Source organism: Bison bison, unplaced genomic scaffold, assembly GCF_000754665.1.
Source record: "Bison bison bison isolate TAMUID 2011002044 unplaced genomic scaffold, Bison_UMD1.0 scf7180017864305, whole genome shotgun sequence".
In the NCBI taxonomy this organism is placed as follows: Eukaryota; Metazoa; Chordata; class Mammalia; order Artiodactyla; family Bovidae; genus Bison; species Bison bison.
The window spans coordinates 737,570-758,155 of record NW_011494877.1 but is presented as its reverse complement, the minus strand read 5'-3'; the positions used below and the strand labels follow the sequence as shown (position 1 = coordinate 758,155).

Sequence of the window (20,586 nt, the reverse complement as noted above, 5' to 3'; positions counted from 1 at the left end):
TTCCCGCTTTTTTTTTTTTTTTTTTTTTAGCTAGCTCTTAAATACTTCAGCTACAGACAAGATCGGCTGAAAAGGTGTTTAACAACACTTTTTAATGAAGAAAACAATTTCCTTCCTTTCTTTCTAATCCAAGTCACTAGAAGCCTTCTTTATGTAATAACCTCAGGGTGAAACAATGGCTGATTCAGGTCTTTTTGGTGGGGGTTAGGGAGGGAGCACAGGATGAGTGGGAAGGGTGAGGAGGGTTACTGTAGTTAATTACTGGAGAGCTAATTGATGCTCTGGTTATCTATCATCACCAAACTAAAAACAAAACAAATCAAAACAACAGAATCGACTCTTAAATAGTCAATCCAGCAACCACCTAGGTATTATTAAGAGACTGACATTTTTACTAAGGTTTCCTATTTTTTAAAAAGGTCCCGTGAGGAATGCTTACAGAAAAAATGAAGAAGATCTATCTTTCAGACTTACTAGCTAGAAGGTTAATGGCATAATTTCCTCACAATCTGCCATTTACTGTAATTAACAATACAACTAATATTAATAAATTATTAAGCACACAGCGTGTTAAACAGTATTCAGTTCCTACCCAGAAAATGCCCAAAGAAATAAGGAAATAATTTCTTAGTACTTCTTAAGAATAATAAATTCAGACTACTACTACTACCTTGACCTAACGTGATCCCACACGAGACTGAACTAGACCTGCCTGTGAATGTCTGAGGGTCTCCTGCGGAGGGGTGGGTCGACAGCGGCCTGCCGCAGGGATGGGACACTGGCGCAGCAGCTGTGGGAGACGCATGTTGACGTAAATCCTCCTGGTAGCCATTAACTCTACCATTGAGCCTGCAGACTTCAGGTCTGGGTCATCTCAGACCAAACAAGTAACAGAGGGAGTACAGCCCCAGCCATCAGCAAAATGGATACAGTTTAAGTTCCCAATTTCCAGCATTGTTGTTATTCAGAATACGTAGGTATCTATGAGAAGTTTCTCAAGGAGAGTATTTTTATCACTAGTCTCTCTTAGAGAGCATCAATCTATTCCATGAAAGTACCAGAGAGGACAGGCCAGTTACTTCACTGTCTACAGACACCCACACTCGTTCCATATTAAGTGGAGCTGGGTATTGCTCCAATAACAGCCTTGGGCTAAAGGTCCAAATCTAGATTCCAGGGTAATCTGTTCCTCCTTGGATGTGTGACCCAGATATATCATCTAACCTCTCTGACCTCCGTTTCCTCACCTGTATCAGAATGGAGATGATGACAGCCATAAAAGTGCTGGAATAAGTGCAGTTAGGTTGATAAAAGTGTTTTAGATATTTTGGAAGAAGATGGAAGAGTAACAAGGCGGGGTGGGGGGGGTTAAATCAAGAAGACAGTCTGCTCTTCTTTGTTGCTGGCAACCTGAGCTACAAATAAAGCTAGTTTTTAACACCATCCAGCCTAATATCCATCTCAGTTGTAGGTTTGGGAGGAAGCCACATTCTTTGTACCCCTGCAGTTTCCTGGTGGCTCAGATGGTAAAAAATCTAGCTGCAATACAGAAGACCCAGGTTCGATCTATCTCTGGGTTGGGAAGATCCCTTGGAGAAGGGAATGGCAACCCACTCCAGTGTTCTTGCCTGGAGAATTCCATGGACACAGGAGCCTGGTGGGCTACAGTCCATGGGGTTGCAAAGGGTTGGACACGACTGAGCAACTAACACGACCTGGAAACCAGGTCTAGACAGGTTGTTATGCCAGAGACCAAGCTTAGTGGTGAAGGTACAATGGGAAAAGCATGGGGAGGAAGACCCAAGTGGCTAGCTAGGGACCTTTACAGAAAATGCCCTGTGAGTTTTCCCAAACTACGCCCTAGGTTGGGGCAGGCTGTGAACTCTAACATGATGGCCCAGGTGGGGAATGTCATGGATCCGCCAGCTTACCTGAGCTGAACCTCTCCTGGGGTCTGGTAAAATATCTACAAGAGTCTACATCATGATAAGAATGTTTCTTCCCCAAGAGGGTCGAGGGTGATGATCCACAGGTTCTTACCACAAAATGACTTTTGTTTTGCTCCCCTTGACACCTCCCTACACCTGCCTTTGGCTGAAATTCACCACACTTGGCTTCCAGCTTCATAGTAATCTTTTCCCTCATAAAAGAAGAGACTTTGTAGAAATCCATTTCAAAGGTAGATAGGAGTGCAATAATGAAACTTTCACTTTAAATTTTAAAATGCCTATTTCTATTTTAAAATTTATATATTCTATTAAGTTTGCATTTGCCTTTTACTTAGACTGTCCTAAGTGGACGGTACAGGGTCTTCTACATTTTGATTTTTTTCCTCCCTCTTCTTCTATGATTCTTAAAAAAGAAAGAAAGCCAGAAATCTAACAATTCTATGAAAGTACGTTAAACTTAGAATTTCAGGACAATGTCACATCCAACAATATGACAACCAACTAATGTCAGCTAAATAATGGGAGGAAATCCTGATGTTAAAGGACCCCTAGTAAAATAATGTTGCTCATACTGACCAGAGGAAACAATATTGACATTTAAATTCATGTGTGTGTGGTGGGGGGCACTCTAGTAGAGAGGGGTGTTGTTACAATTAGAATACCATACAACATCTATATACTGTTTTATGACTTAAAGCGTTTTTTAAGCTTTTCCTTCATATGATTTTTTTTATGGCTCTCTGATAGCTTAGGCTCCAAATCCACAGCTCTTTGCTGAATACTACCAGCTACTGAGGTAGAGAATGTGGACCACTGGATCCCACAGACCACCAGTAGCGTGTCAGGGCTGGAATTCAATTTTGTCTACTTCCAGGGGTCCCCTGAGACCCTCTACTTTTTTTATAGAGGGAGATGTGTATCATTTTATATACTATATATAAAAGTCAGAGTATGATGGACTTCCATTTGAACTAATCTGGGTAGGGTGAAGGAATTTAAGGCCAGGTTTTAGTTATCCGTTCCCACAGGCTTCCATGAGCACTGGTGGTGAGGCATCCTAATTAATGAGCACACAGGGCTCAGAGGACCCCCACACACACACCTCCCCAGCTCACCTGGTGACTCTGCTCATGACTGTAACACCGAGAGCCCCAGAGCTGCATGCCAAGGGACAGCGCTCTGGAGCGCCAGGGACTGTTTCTGTACATAAGACTCAGTTTCCTAAAATCATCATTTAAAACTATTTTTTAAAATGATCTTATCTCCAGTTTGCCTGAGTTTTCAACAGTGGAGACCCTGGACTTGATGGGCTCAAGTTCAACAAGTGGCTCTGGGGGGACGTCAGAAACACTGGATCCCGGACGGCAATCTCCAGGAAAGGCTGCCTGCCTCCGACCCCTCCTAGCTCGGAGTTTCATGATTTCTCCGCCCTGCCCTAAAGGGCTGGGGGGCCCAAACCCCACATGGCTGTGAATACCTGCTCGTATTTCTCCAGCTCCGTGTGGTAGATTTGTCTGATCTGTGAGAGTTTGGCTCTGTAATCGGAATGCTCCACTGAGTTGTCGGAACCGGCGCCTCCAGAAGCAGCAGCCGCCGCCGCCGCCGCCGCTGAACCCCCGCCCTTCTCGGGCCCCGCCACCCCCTCGGCCAGCAGCATGTTGTCCAGTCGCATCAGCTGCGGGTCTGTTGGCTCCTCTTCCTGGGCTCCCCGGATACTCAAAACTGCAGGGAGATAGAAAAGAGTGGGGAGGTGTTGACAGTAACCCAACGGAGTAACATTTAAAAACAACAGAAAACTCCCAATACATGATTTGGCTGAAGAAGTCTCAAATCACTTAACAAAAAGGCATCTGAGCAATGGGCGTGCAGAGCGCTGGAAAAAGAGAGGGATGGGAGGACAAGAAAATACAAGGAGAGATTTGATTTGTTCCTGAAATTAATGATACTCCTCTTATATGAGTTGCCTAGAACAGTCAAACTGATGGAGACAGGAAACAGACCTGTGGGTACCACAGGCTGGGAGAAGCGGGTAATAAGGAACTAGCAATGAACATTACATTTTGGGAAGTTACATTTTGGGAAGATGAAACAGTTCTTGAAATGGATGGTGGTAATGGCTGCCCAGCAATGTGAATGTACATAACGCCACTGAACTGTACACTCAAAAACAGTTACCATGCTAAGTTTTGTTATGTCTATTTTACCACAAAGAAAGAAATTTCAAATCCATGAAAAAAAAAAAAATTATAACAGAATATAATTTTCACTTTCATCCCCAAACTGCTAAATTTTAGTTCAAGGAAGAGCATTTCTTTTCTCATTTCTAATTTTAGATTTTCTGTGAGTTTGTTATTACGAAGTTTTTACACTCATTGACTTTATGATATTGGATCAGCCTAAGTTTTCATTTCCAAAATAACCTAAGTCAGGCAAATTCAGTTAATTTGAGTAAAGTGTGAAGACCTCTGCTTTGGACTAGGGATTTCTATTTTCCAAAATTGAGATCAATTTATTCCGGGTGGTAAGAGCTCCGTCCTGGTACAAACAAGGGCGAGGTCCTTTAAACAAGCTGCCTCAGGGATTCAGAGAAGCTGGGGTTCGGATAGGATGAAGGAGGCTTGGCTCCACGAAAGGCTCCTTTTTATTAACCCCCCACGACCATTTGCGGGGCATGAAGGGGTGATTTGGACTGAAAGAGATCAAGTGATTTAGTAAACCAGTGGAAGAGCTAGGCAGTCTCGTTTTACTACCGCCATACAACCCGCCATAAAGTAAATCACTCATCTAAACCCAGTTTAGTCGTCAGCAGCCAAGTCTTTGTTGAGAGTGAACACGAAAAGGGTATCTAATTAAAAACAAAACAAAACTGAGGGCAGAGTAGGGAAGGAGGGATGTAACTAAAGGTAGAGAAGAAGCAGACTCTGCTCGTTCGAATCCTGGGGGTGGAGATGCCAGAGTCCAGGGGGCCGGGTGGGAGTCTAGAACTGTTTCTGGCCAGGATACATCTGGTGAGCCCCACGGGGACAGTGACAGGTGCAGCCGCCTCTCGACCCTCAGCAAGGCAGCCCCACGGGGCTGTGACAGGAAAGGTGGATCTGAGCTCAATCCGAGGGGACATGGAGACGTTCGGGGCATTCCATCACCTGTAATACCAGCATAACTGTTGGCTGTGCCCACATGCTCCTGGCTTCTAACAGGTCTGACAAGAAGCAACCTTGAAAGTTGTTTCAAAGGAAAGCCCGAGTCCTGTGCTAAAGGAAAATGGCAGCATCGCTTCTGTGAATGAGGCAGTCAAGTGGACAGTCAAGCATGTGGCCCGGGGCAGCAGTTTAAAGGCCCGGGGTAGACACACGTACCCCTTGAGGGAGTGAGGAAAGACAGGAGGAGGCAACAGGAGTCGGTGGGGAAGGGGGTTAGCTGGCAGGAAAGAAGGATACAGGAAGAGCCCACACTTCAGGACCCAGGCTCTCCTCTTGCAACTGAATTTTTAATGTTCTGCTGCAGTAACATAAACTTGCTATACTGGTGACAGCAAAGGTTAGAGGATTGTGGAGTTTAATTTTGTGGACATTTTTCCAATGAAATCCTTCTTTTGCAGACTCAGAAGACTTACATGGGAAATCATCCCCCTGGTCTCAGAATAAGAAAGATTTAATCATGTTATTCAGTTCCTTGAACTTATTTACTCCAATCTTCAAAGTCCTCAGAAGAACATATCACCACTAACAAAGATTTCCTTAAGAAAGGAAATGAATGCTGCAACCGTTTCCTGAATGCCAGCCCCTAAAGGTGTGGGGTGGCGGCGAGAAGAACGTGGCCCCCCAAGCAGATGGTGTTGGAGCCCTGGGGCCTCTCCTTCCTCACCTGTACAGCCCAGTGAATGCTTCCTGCCGAGGACATTAGTGTGTGGGGTTTATGGACGTTTCCCCAGTGAATTTCATCGAATGAATTTTAATTGCTTTATCAACAAAATACCTATGGGTCATTTAAGAGTGAAAAAAGAATCACCTCTGAGCCATTTGGTAATTGTGGCACTTTTACTTAATCATTAAAAAATTGGTACTGGGGCAAAATTTGACACTAATCCACTCTCTGGAATCCCATGACCAATACGCTCCAGAAGAGGCCACAGACCTCGGCCGATGGGAAACCTCCTCAGGATGCTGAGGCTGGTGGCATCTGAGCCGGGCCATGACGCCTCCAAGCGGCTCTTCCTCATCACTCCCAAACAATTCTTCCTGACAGATCCAGCACTGACAGCTCTCAACAGTGTAGCAAAGTAAAAGAGAATAACGTCAACCCGTGAGGATATACTTTACTGGGGCTACCTACACACTGCCTTATTGAGGCGATGGTAAGGATGATCGGACCTGAGACCAACTCACACACCCCAGTAACTTATTCCTCTAGCAAAATTTCATTTGTTCTGAAAAGAATGAGACAGAAAAGGAGTCAGGCAGACACAGAACAAAGTGCTGGTACTGATTCCTCCAGGTACGAGGTAGGTGACCAGGTGGTCACATTACTACTAGTACTTCCCATGTGTCCAGTATTTACTTCAAAGAATATTTTCCCTTTCCGGCCCTTCTCAGTTGCACCCACATCAATGCCTCACTTTTTCTTTTAAACAATCCATGGGAAGCATGAACTGTCCACACCAAGGCTGCACACCTACCTACTTAATGTTTTTCTTGATCTTAAAATCTAACTGCTTTTAAATGAAATAAAGGAAATGCTAAAGCTGCCAAGGACACTGAAAGGAGACCCTGTAACCCCCTACCCACCAAAGAAGTCCCAGGACAGTCGCAGAGGGTGAAGCCCTAATCTATACTACTAGAGACATTTAGTAGGGCAAAAACACACACACACACACAGAGGAAAGGGTTATCCTTTTGCTTAGCTTTTGTATCATTTGATGAATCCTGGAAACAAATACTCTTTAAAAAGAAATTTGGATTCACTAAGATTTAATTTAATAGGTTTCCAAATGTGGCCAAGAAGGAATAGGTGTGATAGAAATGAAATACACCTTGCTTGCATTAATCCTTAGAGTTCAGGACACATAAATTGGCTCCAAACCAGAGATTTGCAAAAAATAAAAGAACAGAAAAAATAGGAAAAACAAACCCAACCGTCCTCTTCAAATTATACCACTCAAATTAAACTCAAATCATTATGAAAACAGAAACTTCAGAGTATGTATCAGAACCACCACCACCAAAACTATTCTCACACACACACACACACACGCAACATAAACAAAAGAAAACCTTCCTCTTCCACTGTCTAACACAGGAGATTCTGGTTCCGAGGGTCTTGGGCTATGCATGTGTGCCGCGACGAGGCCCGGCCCAGTAAACAACACGGCATGGACAGATCTCTGCCCAAAAGGAGCAGGATCTGAAGGTACCACTATAAAGACAGGTGTTGGGATTCACTGATACGGAAGGCTGTTCAGCTAGAGAGTTAAAAAAAATCCCACCAACATTAAATAAATAAATGAAAAGGCCAATACGTCTAAGCCAAAGTGACGCTACCTATTTACTGCTTGAAGCCAGCACTCTGCCAAATAGGAGACAAAATGATTATTTAAAAGCTCCTTTTTTTAATCTCTGTGGCACCACGCAAGTCTCAAATGAACCTTTCACCAGGACACCAGAGATGTTAACACTCATCCTCCAAGATCCAATTTCAACCAGCGGAGCTGTTACCTAATCCAGCAACCATCACATGTGATCAGGTTCCTGCTCCCCTGATGGGAGCCCCGCAGCCTCCCTCGCCTCCTCCCCTCTTTGCTCCCCAGCCCAACAGATTTTACTCAGGTTTAAAGGGGAAAAGATCCTGTTTATGCCAGTACATACAGGATTTTAATACTGAGATTTGTACACTTCCATTACCAAAAATAAAATCAACTGCAGTGGATTTGCTCTGCAAAGAGGGTCACGCAACAAGATATTTAACCCTTTCGGTAATCATTCTTAAAGAAGGAGTTTCCTTCTCACAAATCTAACCCCTTATATAAGAGACCGGTCAAGACAGATGAGTGATGTATACAGAAATTGTCACAGGCCCTTTAAAAAGCATCCGATGTCACCATCTACCTTGCTGCCATCACTGGCCCTGGGGTTAATTCTCTGGTGAACCTCCCAAGATAAAAAGGCTGTCACAGCACAGTCGGGGCTGCTCTCACAACTGGTCTCCTGCTGTTCTTTCTTTGTTTCTTCACACGCGGAGAAAAACAAACCAAACCCAAAGGCAGCTTCAAGATCCTTGGCAGGAGGGCAGCAAGCGGGTTGATTTGTCCTTGGCTGAGCCCTGACACCGATCTAGAGCAGCTCCAGACAAAGCCCACTAGAGGGCACTCTTTCTTCACCAAGGACCGGTTGTGCTAGGAGGGCGGCTGTTTTCAGTCCCCAGGTTTTTTTAGTGCTGGGGGAAATGCCCCTGCTGAGATTCATGTTTCCAAGGGTGGAGCAGGCAGCAGAGGAAGAGGGCATATCTACTGAGAGGGTCGTCTTCAAATTTGGACAGCCGTTCAGGGACCCAAAGCTGGGCTGACAGAGAGAGATGATGGAAAGTCAACAGACAGGTGGGTCCTCTGGGCTTCCCAGGGGGCGCCTGCCAGTGCAGGAGACATAAGAGACACAGATTCGATCCCTGGGTCAGGAAGATCCCCTAGAGGAGGGCATGGCAACCCATGCCAGTATTCTTGCCTGGAGAATCCTGTGGACAGAGGAGCCTGGAGAGCTGCAGTCCAAAGGGTCGCAAAGAGTTGGACATGACTGAAGCGACTTAGCACGCAAGCAGACAGGTGGTTTGGGAAAGGGCATGAGGTGTTTCCAGGATGGGAGCCCTCATGCTTTCTGGCCAATTTCTTTGCTTGATTTGAAGGCACAAGACTGAGCTTCCATGCAGGTTTTCCACAGTCTATGAACTGGTCTTCAGTACATACGACCAGAAAAGCTGGGATAGTGAAGCTCTCCCAGACTCACCTCCCAACCCTGCTCTGCTATCTTCCAGGGGGTCAGAACTTTGGACAGAAGTACGGGACAAAAATACGCTGTCCTTGCATTTTTTAGAAATAGAGCAAAGTGCCTGCTTCCTGAAAATATCACAGTTAGACCTTTTATTTGTTCAGAAAGTACGTGTGCACAATGAATTGCATCACCTTATAGAACATGAAGTAATATTACAAACTTAGATAGCAGATAACTGAAGATTACAAAGGCAGAGCAATTTCCCCAAAACCAAAGCAAATGGGACAAGCCACAACTAGAATCCAGGTCTTTAACTCTTACACACTTTATCCTCTACTATAACATTAACATTCTGTCACCAGTGGTAATCGAGTGGATGTGCTTTCAATTCTGCATATGTGGGCATGTATACACACACACGCACACACACACAGTCTTTTGATGCTCAGGTTGTGGCTGACGTGCAAGGCAGAAAACAACCAGACATGAGGTGGGGAAGGGAGGAAGTTCTTCCTACTGACCTCTTAATTTCCTTAAAATTTCCTCCAAAGCTGGTCTTCTTCAATTACTTCTTTCTGCCAATAGGACCATCATGATTAGAGCCACTGAGCCATGTGATAGAATGCCCTCTCCCCTCTCAGACAGAAAAATCCACTTACCACAATCTCATCCTATTTCAAATCTCCATTCAGCCTTTCTCAAGAAACCTACCCAGATAATAGCTAGAAATGAGCTCCCTTGCCACTGAGCCACCAAGCAAGTATTAATACTATCTGCACCACAGACATAGCGCATCTCAGAACCACCACCGTCACACCGGCCACCTCGCCAGCAAGGCTGTGAAGCTTCTGAAAAGCTGTCATGATCTATCCTCCATCTATGTATCCCCCTATGACCTCACAGTGCCTCTGGCACTGAGTAGCTATTTGAGCATCTCCTAATGTATGAGAAAGAGTGTAGGAGGGAAGGCTGCAGGATGGGCTCTCCAACGATCCTGTTCCTAAGGCAGCCAGCTCCTTATATATTCGCTCCTTCTCCCTCTGGTCCAGTTACAGTTTAGACCAGAGTTTCCCTGGTGGCTCAGAGGTTAAAGTATCTGCCTGCAATGCGGGAGACCTGGGTTCGATCCCCGGGTTGGGAAGATCCCCTAGAGAAGGAAATGGCAACCCACTCCAGTATTCTTGCCTGGAGAATGCCATGGACAGAGGAGCCTGGGGACCCCAGTCCATGGGGTTGCAAAGAGTCCGACACAACTGAGCGACTTCACTTTCACTTTCTTTATCTTCTGGTAGAGGCCCTTTCCCTCTGTCATCTCTTCCACCCCACTTCAAAAATCTGTCAAATCAGCCTGAAAATGCTAAACACACAAACCTACACTGTCATTAAGCTACAGCCTTAGAACCCACAGCCTGGCATGTCCCCAGCAAGCCAACATTATCCATGACGAAGGCTCTGGGTGTTGGGAAGGCCTGGCATGTGACTGGTATCTGGGGAAGAATTCCTAGGAGGGCTGACAGTGGCCCCCAGGGAAGGGGCTATGCATACCGTGTTACCCAAAGGAGCCCTCTGAGGAACGAACGCTCAGTTCACTCAAACCAATCACTAACTGAGCACCTCGAAGGAGCCGGGAATGGAGTGGATGCTGAGATTTCCAAGAAGCCCAGGGTTAGACTCCTCCAGTCCCTTCAGTGTGAGCACATCAAGTTGTCAGAGTAGGTGGAAAGCAAGCAGAAATCCCAGGGGACACATACCCTCTAATCCTTCCTCTAGTTTCTTTCATTTCCCACAAGCACAACTGCACTCTCAAATCGTAAATTCCAAGCTTCTGCTGCAAAATAACCCTGACATATTTTGATTCTTCTGAACCCAAAGGTGGGACCAAAATCTGATGTCAGTGGTTTGAAGCTTAAGGTATTGTGTCCTGATATTTTCCAGTACCAACCTTCTCGTTTGTTTGATGAAAAAGGTGTTCAGTGCATTTTGAAAAGAGTCTGTTTGTCCAACAAATGGAAATGACTGACAATTTGATTTCTTGAATTTTACAAGCCAGCCTGAGAGATGGTTGCCAGTCAGAGTTTCTGGTGAGCATGGAAGAACCAGTGACCACCTTAGTGGGGACCATCCAGTGCAGGCAGAGATCTCTGAGGCCGCTCAGATGAGAAGTCCAAGTTCCTGGAGGCTTCAAGTGTGAAAGCCGTGCTTAGACTGTGTGCCAGCTCTTGAGACGCTCAGGGACATCCAGGCTAGGATCCGTGGGTCTAGGCTTTCTTATGGCATCACCAGGTCTTTAGACATAAAGATAAGATGTCTTCTAGCCCTTTCAACCTTCCTTGGTTTGTTAGGCAGGTAAACCAAGCAACAGGACTCGAGGGCTTTAGTCAGTCAATAGCAAGAAGCACGGTATCCTGCAAATATTCACCGAGCATCTCTTATAGTGCCAAGCACGGTGCTGAACTGCAAAATAAACTGTGGTCCAGAAACGACCTTAAGGATACATTCATGTCTTCTTATTTACCCACTACTACTATGTTCAGGGCTTTATGAAAAGTTTTAGGGCAGAAGGTAAACATAAAAATATATGACACTCTTGAGATGGTTTTAGAGTTTTTGCTGTTGTTGTTTATATTTGGGGGTTTTCTTTAGAGAAACGTACCGTACTTTTTCTTGTCATCTCTCTTTCTGAGCCAGGCTGCAGTGGCTCTGGTCACATGCATTTTCTACTTCCCAGGAAACACTCGGGCACGGATCCCGATCACACGTCCCCTGCTTGGCACATGGAGCCTCCTAGGCCAGCTGGCAGAGAGCAGGCTCATGTGCTGGGCAGCAGACTCCTGCCTTCCTGGATGGGCGCCGGCTGCCCGGGTGAGGGGGCATTGGTCCTTAGTAACTTTAGCTTGGACTGCTGCTGGGGGACACCCTTGGCTTCAAGAATGGCTGCAGAAGTTGGGAGGAGGGTGTGACATCACAGCAGCCTTGGCCTGGACTACCATGTCTGGAGGTGTGAGAGAAGAACAGCTCCCGGGGAGGGCCAACGCAGGGTGCGAGAAGCCAGGACGGCACCTGGTAGCCTGCGATGCAAGAAACGGTTTCCTACTCAGTTGTGTATAAAATGTGTGAGAAATTGAGAGCCACTGGTTGGCAGCTTGCTGTGCAATCCCAGAGATGCAAGCTTCTCTCTACAATGCTAGTTTCTCAAGGAAGTGACACCATGGGGAAAGCAAGAGAGCTTCTCACCGTTCTCTTGGATTCAGATGATAACATCAATTAGGCACCTAGCACATTGCTGGCAAGTGCTAATTCTTGACAGATTTCCTCTCCCATCAGAATTCAGCATCCTCCCAAAGGGCAAGGATGGGCCTCAGCCTTCTTCCGTGAGCTCCACAACATGGCAGGAAGGAAGAACACAGGTACAGAGCAGAGTCCGAGGCTCCCACTGCACGGCCTTGCCTTCCTTAAGCTCAGTTTCTTTATCACCTGACAGTAAATGATATCAACCACAGCTTGACTCTCATTAAAGTATTAAATAGGTTTAGTTTTACAAAAGCACATGTCTGTGCTTGGTATCTGGTTAGCTTTCAATAGTTGGTTAAATCTACATCAATTCCATTGATAAAGGTCCCTTTGGGAAGAATAAGAAAGCAAGACAGATTCCGAGTTAAGAGTTTGTTTTTTATATGAAAGAAATCAGCAAAGCGGAAGGAACCAGGCTAAGTCAGTGAGTATACACACACACACACCAGGCTAAGTCAGTGAGTACACACACACACACCAGGCTAAGTCAGTGAGTACACACACACACACACACCAGGCTAAGTCAGTGAGTACACACACACACACCAGGCTAAGTCGATGAGTATACACACACACACACCCACAGCAGGCTAAATCAGTTAGTATAGACACATATACCCACACCAGGCTAAGTCAGTGAGCACACACAAACACACCCCGCTACCTCACTGTGCTGCGCTTCTAGGCAAACTCAGACTGACATCATCAAGCCCAGGAAATCGATTCTCAGCTCAAAGAATGAATATCAAAATGTCTTCTTTTTTCACTCTTTTCCCCCTCTTTATGTACCTTTCTTGCTGTTCTTCTCCCAAGCACGATAAGAACCCTACTTCCTCTGAAGCCCAATATGTCCCCTGTTTATGAGAGCCCCCGGCTCCAATCTTCCTTAGCCAGAAAGCCTGCTGACCTGGCAGAGCGCACTGGAAGATGCAGTCCTTCTGGAAGACTGAGAAGACCCTTCGGGGAGCTGCTCAGCTCTGAGGCAATCTCACCTTATGTCAGACAAGCTAGCCTGGACATCCTCTTTAATGGCTGCTTTCAAGTTTCCATTAAAAAGTAAATACATTATAACCAGAAGGGAATAGCAACTCTATTCACAATGGAGGTTTGAGGAAGTGTATTTCAGTTTTGACTCTTGGGTGGGATTCAGACCTCATGTCATCCTTTCTGCTGGGACACAGAGCAACCCCACACTCAAAATATTAAAAGGTAATTGGATACTGCTCCCTTTGTATGATGTGTGATCTTAACTTCTTGACATCATTCCACTGTGTCAGGACAGAGAATGCTTTTCCGGCTCCTAGTGACTAGCAAAATTTTCTTGTGCATATTTCCAAGCTCCATTACAGCAGAAGTGTTTTTTTCCTCCAACCTTCCAAATGATTTCATCAGAACTAAATTTTAAATAAAGAGCATTTTGTTCCCACAAAAATGCTTCCAGTTTTGAAAATCACAGAATAATTCAGTGGCAGGATTCCTAATACACTGTACTGTTGATCTTGAGGGGGCCTTACCAAAGATAGCGATAACTTAGTCTTAACTCACTCCGAGATTATTTCCATTTTCACAAATTACAGAACGCATATGCTATGATTAACAGTCCACCTTCATCCTGCAAGAGGAGGCTTACTATCTAACAGGAGTAAAAGGACACCTCTGCCAGATGACAGCCACAGAGGTGTCTGACCAAGGACAGACAGGGACGACATCGCAGTTGGCAAACAGCAAGCTCCGCTAGGGTCAGACACAGGGTCCAGAACCAGGAAATGAGCGCAACACTCGGACTGGCTCCATCCCTTCGGCCTCTTTAACTTGGTCCTTCCACTTCTCCCTCCATTAGGAACACAATGCCTTGGAATCTATCAGAGGATGGGAAGGACTCACTGAATCTCAGGACCACCATGTGACTTCAACTGACACTGATAATAAGATCATTCCAAGTAAATGTGTGTATTAACTATGCTAATATTTACCCTGAGACATGAGGTGTGATGGGGGCATGTGTCTCTCTCCTATATGGGACATAGGAGAGGAAACAGCTTAAGAAAGGGCCTGACAGAGAGTTTCAGTGCAAAGTTGAAGAAAAAGGATGATCTTTTGGTTTCTTCCAACCCATCCCTTTCCATGGACACAGAACATTGATTTTTGGTTAAGTCATGGTTATAGGAGGAAAGATACCTTCCAGCTTCCCTTGCAGTTAAATGTGGTCATATCTCCAGTGACAAAATTCTGGTTAGTGATAGATGAATGGAAATAAGATATAAAACTCTATCCTTAAAGAAGGAATGTCTTTCTTTCCCCTCTCTCCTTTCTTTTTGCTAGCTGGAACATGGATATAAGAGCTGGGGCTCTGGCGGCCACTCTGGACCATGAGTTGACCTGGGGAATATAAGCCACAGCAGGGAGAAAAACCAGATAGAAGTCCTCATATCCTAGAGACCAGCCTGTGGTCACCTTCAGGCTATATGAAAGTAAGAGAGAAATAAACTTGCATTTTGTTTAAGCCAATTTATCTTGGGATTTGGGGAGGTTTTTGTTTTGTTTTATTTGTGTTTGGCAGACTAACCAATCTAAGCTAATATATTCTTTAAAAAAGAAAGAATGAACTCTAGAAGGCAGAGTGATTTCATGCTGGGTAGAGTGTTACAGAGAAAATTAGAAAGAGGCCGGTTTAATAACCAGAGACAAGTCACAGAAACACCTGAGTAGCCACTGGAGAGAATTTCTTCATACAAAAAAAAAAAAAAAAAGAAAGAAAGAAAGAAAAGAAAAGGTTTACAACAGATAGAAAAAGGCTTGATTATGAGAGGGGTCTCTCTTGGGTGCCACGTAGGCTCTTAGCAGAAGTGAGAGACCTGGGCAGTCTGGAGTGAGGGAGCATGGCAACAACAGGTCTCCTGGTCAGGGTGCTGGGTGGCCTGGGGGAGTATAGCTCAAACCAGGAGGGAGAGGTGGGTGGTGAGGGCTGCCTGCATGTGGAAAGTAGCCAAGAGCACTCTGCTGCCTCTGTGATGAAGGAAGCGAAGAGACACAGTCTTGAACAGAAGAAAGCTAAGACAGGCTAAACTGTCATCCTGGAGCTAAAGATAAGAGAAGGAGCAATATGTGAGACCAAGTTCTAATAGATGACTGTAGGCTGTTGGAACTTACCCACCTGTATACAGCTTGTATTTGTGTATTTCCTTACACTATAGTACAACAATGTTTGTACTCTCATTGGCCCGTTAGATCTGCCAGTTCCAGAGGAGTGGAAGAGGGACATTGGAGGAGAGAAAACCTCAGTATGACCCATTTAAAGAAGAAATCACCTCCACTCACTTTAGTGGTAGCAGAAATTCCCCAGCAGAAAGACACTGGGTTGATTTCTGGGCACCCCAGGTCCATTCCAAACACCTGCCAATTGGCTTTCCTTTTTCCATGAGCACAAACACCATCTGTGACCCCGGACCATCATCTCACAAACGCACACAAGCTCAGTCAGGGTCCTTCCGGGAAAACATGTGGGTAATCCATCACCACTCATTACAAAAACCACCCCAAGCACAGGTCTTGGTGCTAATGAGTCACCAGAGTCATTCTCAGACACCGGGGGCTGCAGAATCTGCCGGCAAAAAGGCGGCAGGAGAGGCAAGAGGTTTTTGCTGCTGTTCAAACGTTCCTGAGTTTGGGCCTCAGAAAGCATTAAGTCTTTGACTGAGAGAAGGCTGGATGGGAGGACAGGATGCTTGCTATGTCTAGAGTCTCATCCTGGGCAAGAGAATGAAGGTGCTGAACAAGAAGTGCTGGTGGCATGAGGGCAGGGCATTGAGACGATGGGCTCCAGGTTGCAAAACCCACCTCAGTCACTACCAGTCCTGTCTCAGCATAACAGGGAAACATCTCAGGGGGGCCAAGAGAGGCCTTGGCTTGTGATGTTTCTGCCTCAGGTAAGAATCCATGGAGCCATCATTTCCAGTCCTTCCCATCTCAGCACCTGTGCCTTTCCTTAGGGAATGAGCTGCATGGTGGCTCTGAGCTCCCAGGCTGTGCTCCACAGTGTCCCCTCTTCCCACTAAGGTCCATGTGGCTGAAATCTCAAAAACATAAACACCTGTCCATCAAATAGGCTTAACTTTTCTTGAACTTGAGTGCAAGCATTCAAATTCCACCCTGAAAAGGGCTTCTCAAATGCCGATTCAAGTTTCCAGGGGGACATCTTAAAGGAGAAGTAGATTTCAAGTAAATGATTGCAACTTATCGAAAATAATGTGCTACTTAGCGTCTGCAGCACACATCCTGGCAGGCAGAAAGGGGAAGCAGCACTGGAGCAGATGGGAACGATTAGGCTCTGATTTTCAGTCGGGCTTTTGCTTGTCGGTATTGCCTCTGCTTGTGTTTACATCCTGGTAAAACCAGGACATTTGGGAGAGGGGAGAGAAGGTTTCCCTGGACCATTCTTTCTTTCTGTGTGCCAGAGATAGAGCCCCCCCACAACCCCTCACCAAGAACTCTCACACAGAAGGTGCCCTCCCCCTGTGGGGAGGTAAGGTGGTCATCACAACTATCCTCATCAAAAAGCATTTAGCTCCATGAGGCGCTCACTAAATACATCAATGGTTGACAGAGAGACAGATGATGGGGATCTTAATTTTCCTTTAAAGATCTGCCTCCCTGAGGCTGGGCCTTATTTACTGTGATTCTTACTATATTTATCTGAAGAGGTATCTTGTTTCCTCCTCCACTGAATGAGCTGACATCTCTCCGACCCACAAAATCTCTCTCAACTGTTCCACCAGGCGGATGTTAGCGTGGCCCTTTCTCAGGCCCCTTAGTGATGGTACGTCACTGGCAAATTGCATCTGTTTTGCTGAGGACACTGCTGCAGAGGGCTGACTGCCCAGTAAGTCCCGGCAGGACAGAGAGGAGACCCCGGCTGTCCCCAGTTCATCGGAACCCTCACAGGGGCTCATGTTCTTTGGGGTAACAGACACAGAGTAATCTCAGAAGCCAACTTTGCTTTTTTCTTTCCAGGCTGCTTGCTTTCCAGTGGCACTCTGATTGTGCCAGACTAGTCATGTCCACTTATGTTTAGTGACAGCCTTACAGCTCCGTCAAAATAAAAATCTCTTAGCCTGCACAAAGTGTTGCTGGCCTGCACAATTTCACCAACACTGCCACCCCGACAAGGACCCAGGATGGTCTCTTGGTCAAGCATTCACTCAACAAACATATGCTGAGTATCTACTCTCTACTGGATCCTATTTCAGCTGGGGAGACTCGACCAGAAATAAGAGAAGTCTGCAGACTGGTGGGAGAAAGAGAAGCATCAGCTGATAATAGAATCAAAGTGATCAAATAGGTGTGTGGATAAATGCATGGGAGATGTGGAAACAGGATATTTTCTTGTGTGAGAATGAAACTTTGCAAAGCAACTTGCCTAAAATAAGCTCATTTGCTTATATTCTCACCTGAACACTATGGGGTATCATTACCCCTTTATTCAGATGGGGGAATGGACGCACAGGGGACTCAGAAGGGCACACAACTAGTTATGCAGCAGACTCACATCCAGGGCCTTCTCTCTGCATCACAACCACCTCCAGTCTTAGCCAAGTTTAGGAGGCAAGCGAGGGCCAGTGCCCTGAATAAAGTACAGGGCTGACCCAGGACTCTAGGGCCGGAATTAATAGCTGGCAATTTTCACAGGTTGAAGGCCAATGTGAACTTTCATGCTGCCTTTTGCAGAATTTCATTTCTCTGTTCTCCTGAACAAGAGTGACAACTAACAACACACACGTGGTTTTCCCAACTTCAATGCACTCTTTGCTTACTACTTACTATGTCTTAAAGTAAATTGAAAAGTCACAGAATTGTTTACATACCAAAAAATGAGTTTGCAGTTGCACAAACTTTGTTAAGCCAAATTTGTTTTCACTTCTTGTGGCAAGAGATGTGGAAGTGAAATTTAAGTTGCTGTGCTGTTGGTCTGTCTGGTACTGTATGACACGGGTTCCTGGCACATGGCCTTGGCTTTAAGGTTTGACATCACACCCTCCAGTTCCAGGTTCTCTTCCCAGTTTGCAAAGCAGAACCATGAGGCCACCTCTCTGCCTTCATGCTACCAAAAGACACTTAGGCTTCTGGGAAAATGAGGAGACAGGCGCTTTCATGTCCTCCAATGAAACAGTGCTGAGCACTTGCATCACGATGGTTACAGGTATTCTTCTCTCCATTTTTGAAATTCGACAGATCATCTAAGTCTTGTTTACAATATGGGGTATGAATGTGGCATAAAAACAAAATTAAAATGTAAAAAAAAGATGGCTAAATGTGTATACATATATATGCACATTTATATATTTTTATATATTCCTTTTGTCTAGAAAAAATTTTTGAGGTATGGAATTATTCTCAGCCTTTCATCCTCATCTTCAAACATTATATCAAACTGTGGTGGAATCATGGCAACACAGGGAAAACAACTAGCTAATTTAAAAACTCAGTATACCAAAGCAAGTTATGTACATACAGTTTTCTTTCCTCTTCTAGAGAGGATACCAAGAAGCCAACTTTGGTTCCTGGAACCCTAAGGAAGGTTCTGTGACCTTAGGGCACCATCATTTGCGTTATTTTGGCATTTCTTAACTATGCCTGTGAAAGTTGTTTTTTTAAAATAGGGGGTGAGTTGCAGTGGCACATGAAAGTGGTCGATATAAGTCTTATATATTAAAATTACTACTTATTGCTGTTGCTGCTGCTGCTAAGTCGCTTCAGTCATGTCTGACTCTGTGTGACCCCATAGACGGCAGCCCACCAGGCTCCCCTGTCCCTGGGATTCTCCAGGCAAGAACACTGGAGTGGGTTACCATTTCCTTCTCCAATGCATGAAAGTGAAAAGTGAAAGTGAAGTCACTCAGTCGTGTCTGACTCTTAGCGACCACATGGATTGCAGCCTACCAGGCTCCTCCGTCCATGGGATTTTCCAGGCAAGAGTACTGGAGTGGGGTGCCCCTGCCTTCTCCGTTACTTATTGCTAGCTGCCACCTAATGGCTATGCAGGTGTGGGTGGGTGGATCCACACTGTTACACTTTTAAATTCCCTTTTGTTTTGCTGCCCTTAAACCTAGCTAATTTGGCTGCTGGTCTTAAAACTCAGGCTGGAAGCAACACATGTAAGATGAGACAGTTGCTCAGCCTTTAAGTGACAGAGATGGAAAGAAATATGAACAGAATAAAAAACAGAGGTCTTCTTAATTGCTCTCTGCCTTACTGCTATTTGAGCAGCTCTCTGTTTGGAAAGACCCTAGACTCTCAAGGGCTTCCCAGGTGGCTCAGTGATAAAGAATCCTGACAAGCAGGAGACATGGGTCCAATCTCTGGGTCTGGAAGATCCCCTGGAGAAGGAAATGGCAACCCACTCTAGTATTCTTGCCTGGGAAATCCCATGGACTGAGGTGCCTGGCGGGCTACAGTCTGCCAGGTTGCAAACAGTCAGACACAACTTAGTGATTAAGCAACAACCACAACATAAGACTCTCAAAAGTCATCAGTCTGCTTCGGTCCCATGAGAAAATGCTCACAGCCAGCTCTGTGGTCAGAGGCAGAATCACTGGAATGCAACATCACTCTTCATTTCTTCACTCTGAAATAATCCTGAGATTATCTCAAAGATGCTATGGTGAATTTCAAGGTACGGCTTCCCTGGACAATTATTCTCTCGATAGCCAAGCATTTACTCAGTTCATGCAGAGAAGAGGAAAGAACTCCATTGCTTGCCCCTCCATTATCTGAATGACAGCATCCATACTCTCTTCCTACACACTAGGAACAGGAACGTACAACCCTGGCATCACATGTAGATACCCCATCGTCTATTTTAACTGAGATTTAGAAGTTCAAGCCATACACACAGTGATGGTGTATTAAGGGCATAGGTTTATCGTCCTGTAAAATTAAAGAAGAGAAAGTTAATCGGTGCATGTCAAAGAAAGCTTTCATGGCTGAAATTAGACTTAAAACCTTGCAATGGCTTTGTTTCATGTAGGACAATCCTCTGTGTGGTTCCTTCTGGATTTTTCCTAGGAGTAGAAATTCAGTTCCAAAGAAAAAGAAATCTCCCAAGGGGGAACAATTTAACTATTTGGAGAATGTGTTGATCTTTAAAAGACAGTGATCTCCCTAGTAAAGGGAGAGAGAGAGGAGAGTTTAAGGGATGTGAGTGGAGGGTGGGGAGAGAAAGAAAATAGTGGAGAAAAAAAAGCAGAAGACAAGAGGAAGATAAAATAACCCTCAAGTTTTTTGTGGATCAAGAATTACCCTGGGAAGTCCCTGGCGGTCCCGTGGTTAGGACTCTGCACTTTCACTGCCAAGGGCGGGGGTTCGATTCCTGG

The 20,586-nt window shown here is 45.3% G+C and overlaps 1 protein-coding gene across 1 annotated transcript in view; it reads right to left on the bottom strand.

Moving 5' to 3' along the window:
• Positions 1–20,586, bottom strand: part of PBX1 (pre-B-cell leukemia homeobox 1) — a 298,117-nt gene that overhangs the window by 60,402 nt on the left and 217,129 nt on the right. Inside the window, exon 2 of the mRNA XM_010851970.1 lies at positions 3,427–3,671. Coding sequence (XP_010850272.1) covers positions 3,427–3,671 — 245 coding nt within the window. The remainder of the gene's footprint in view (positions 1–3,426; positions 3,672–20,586) is intronic.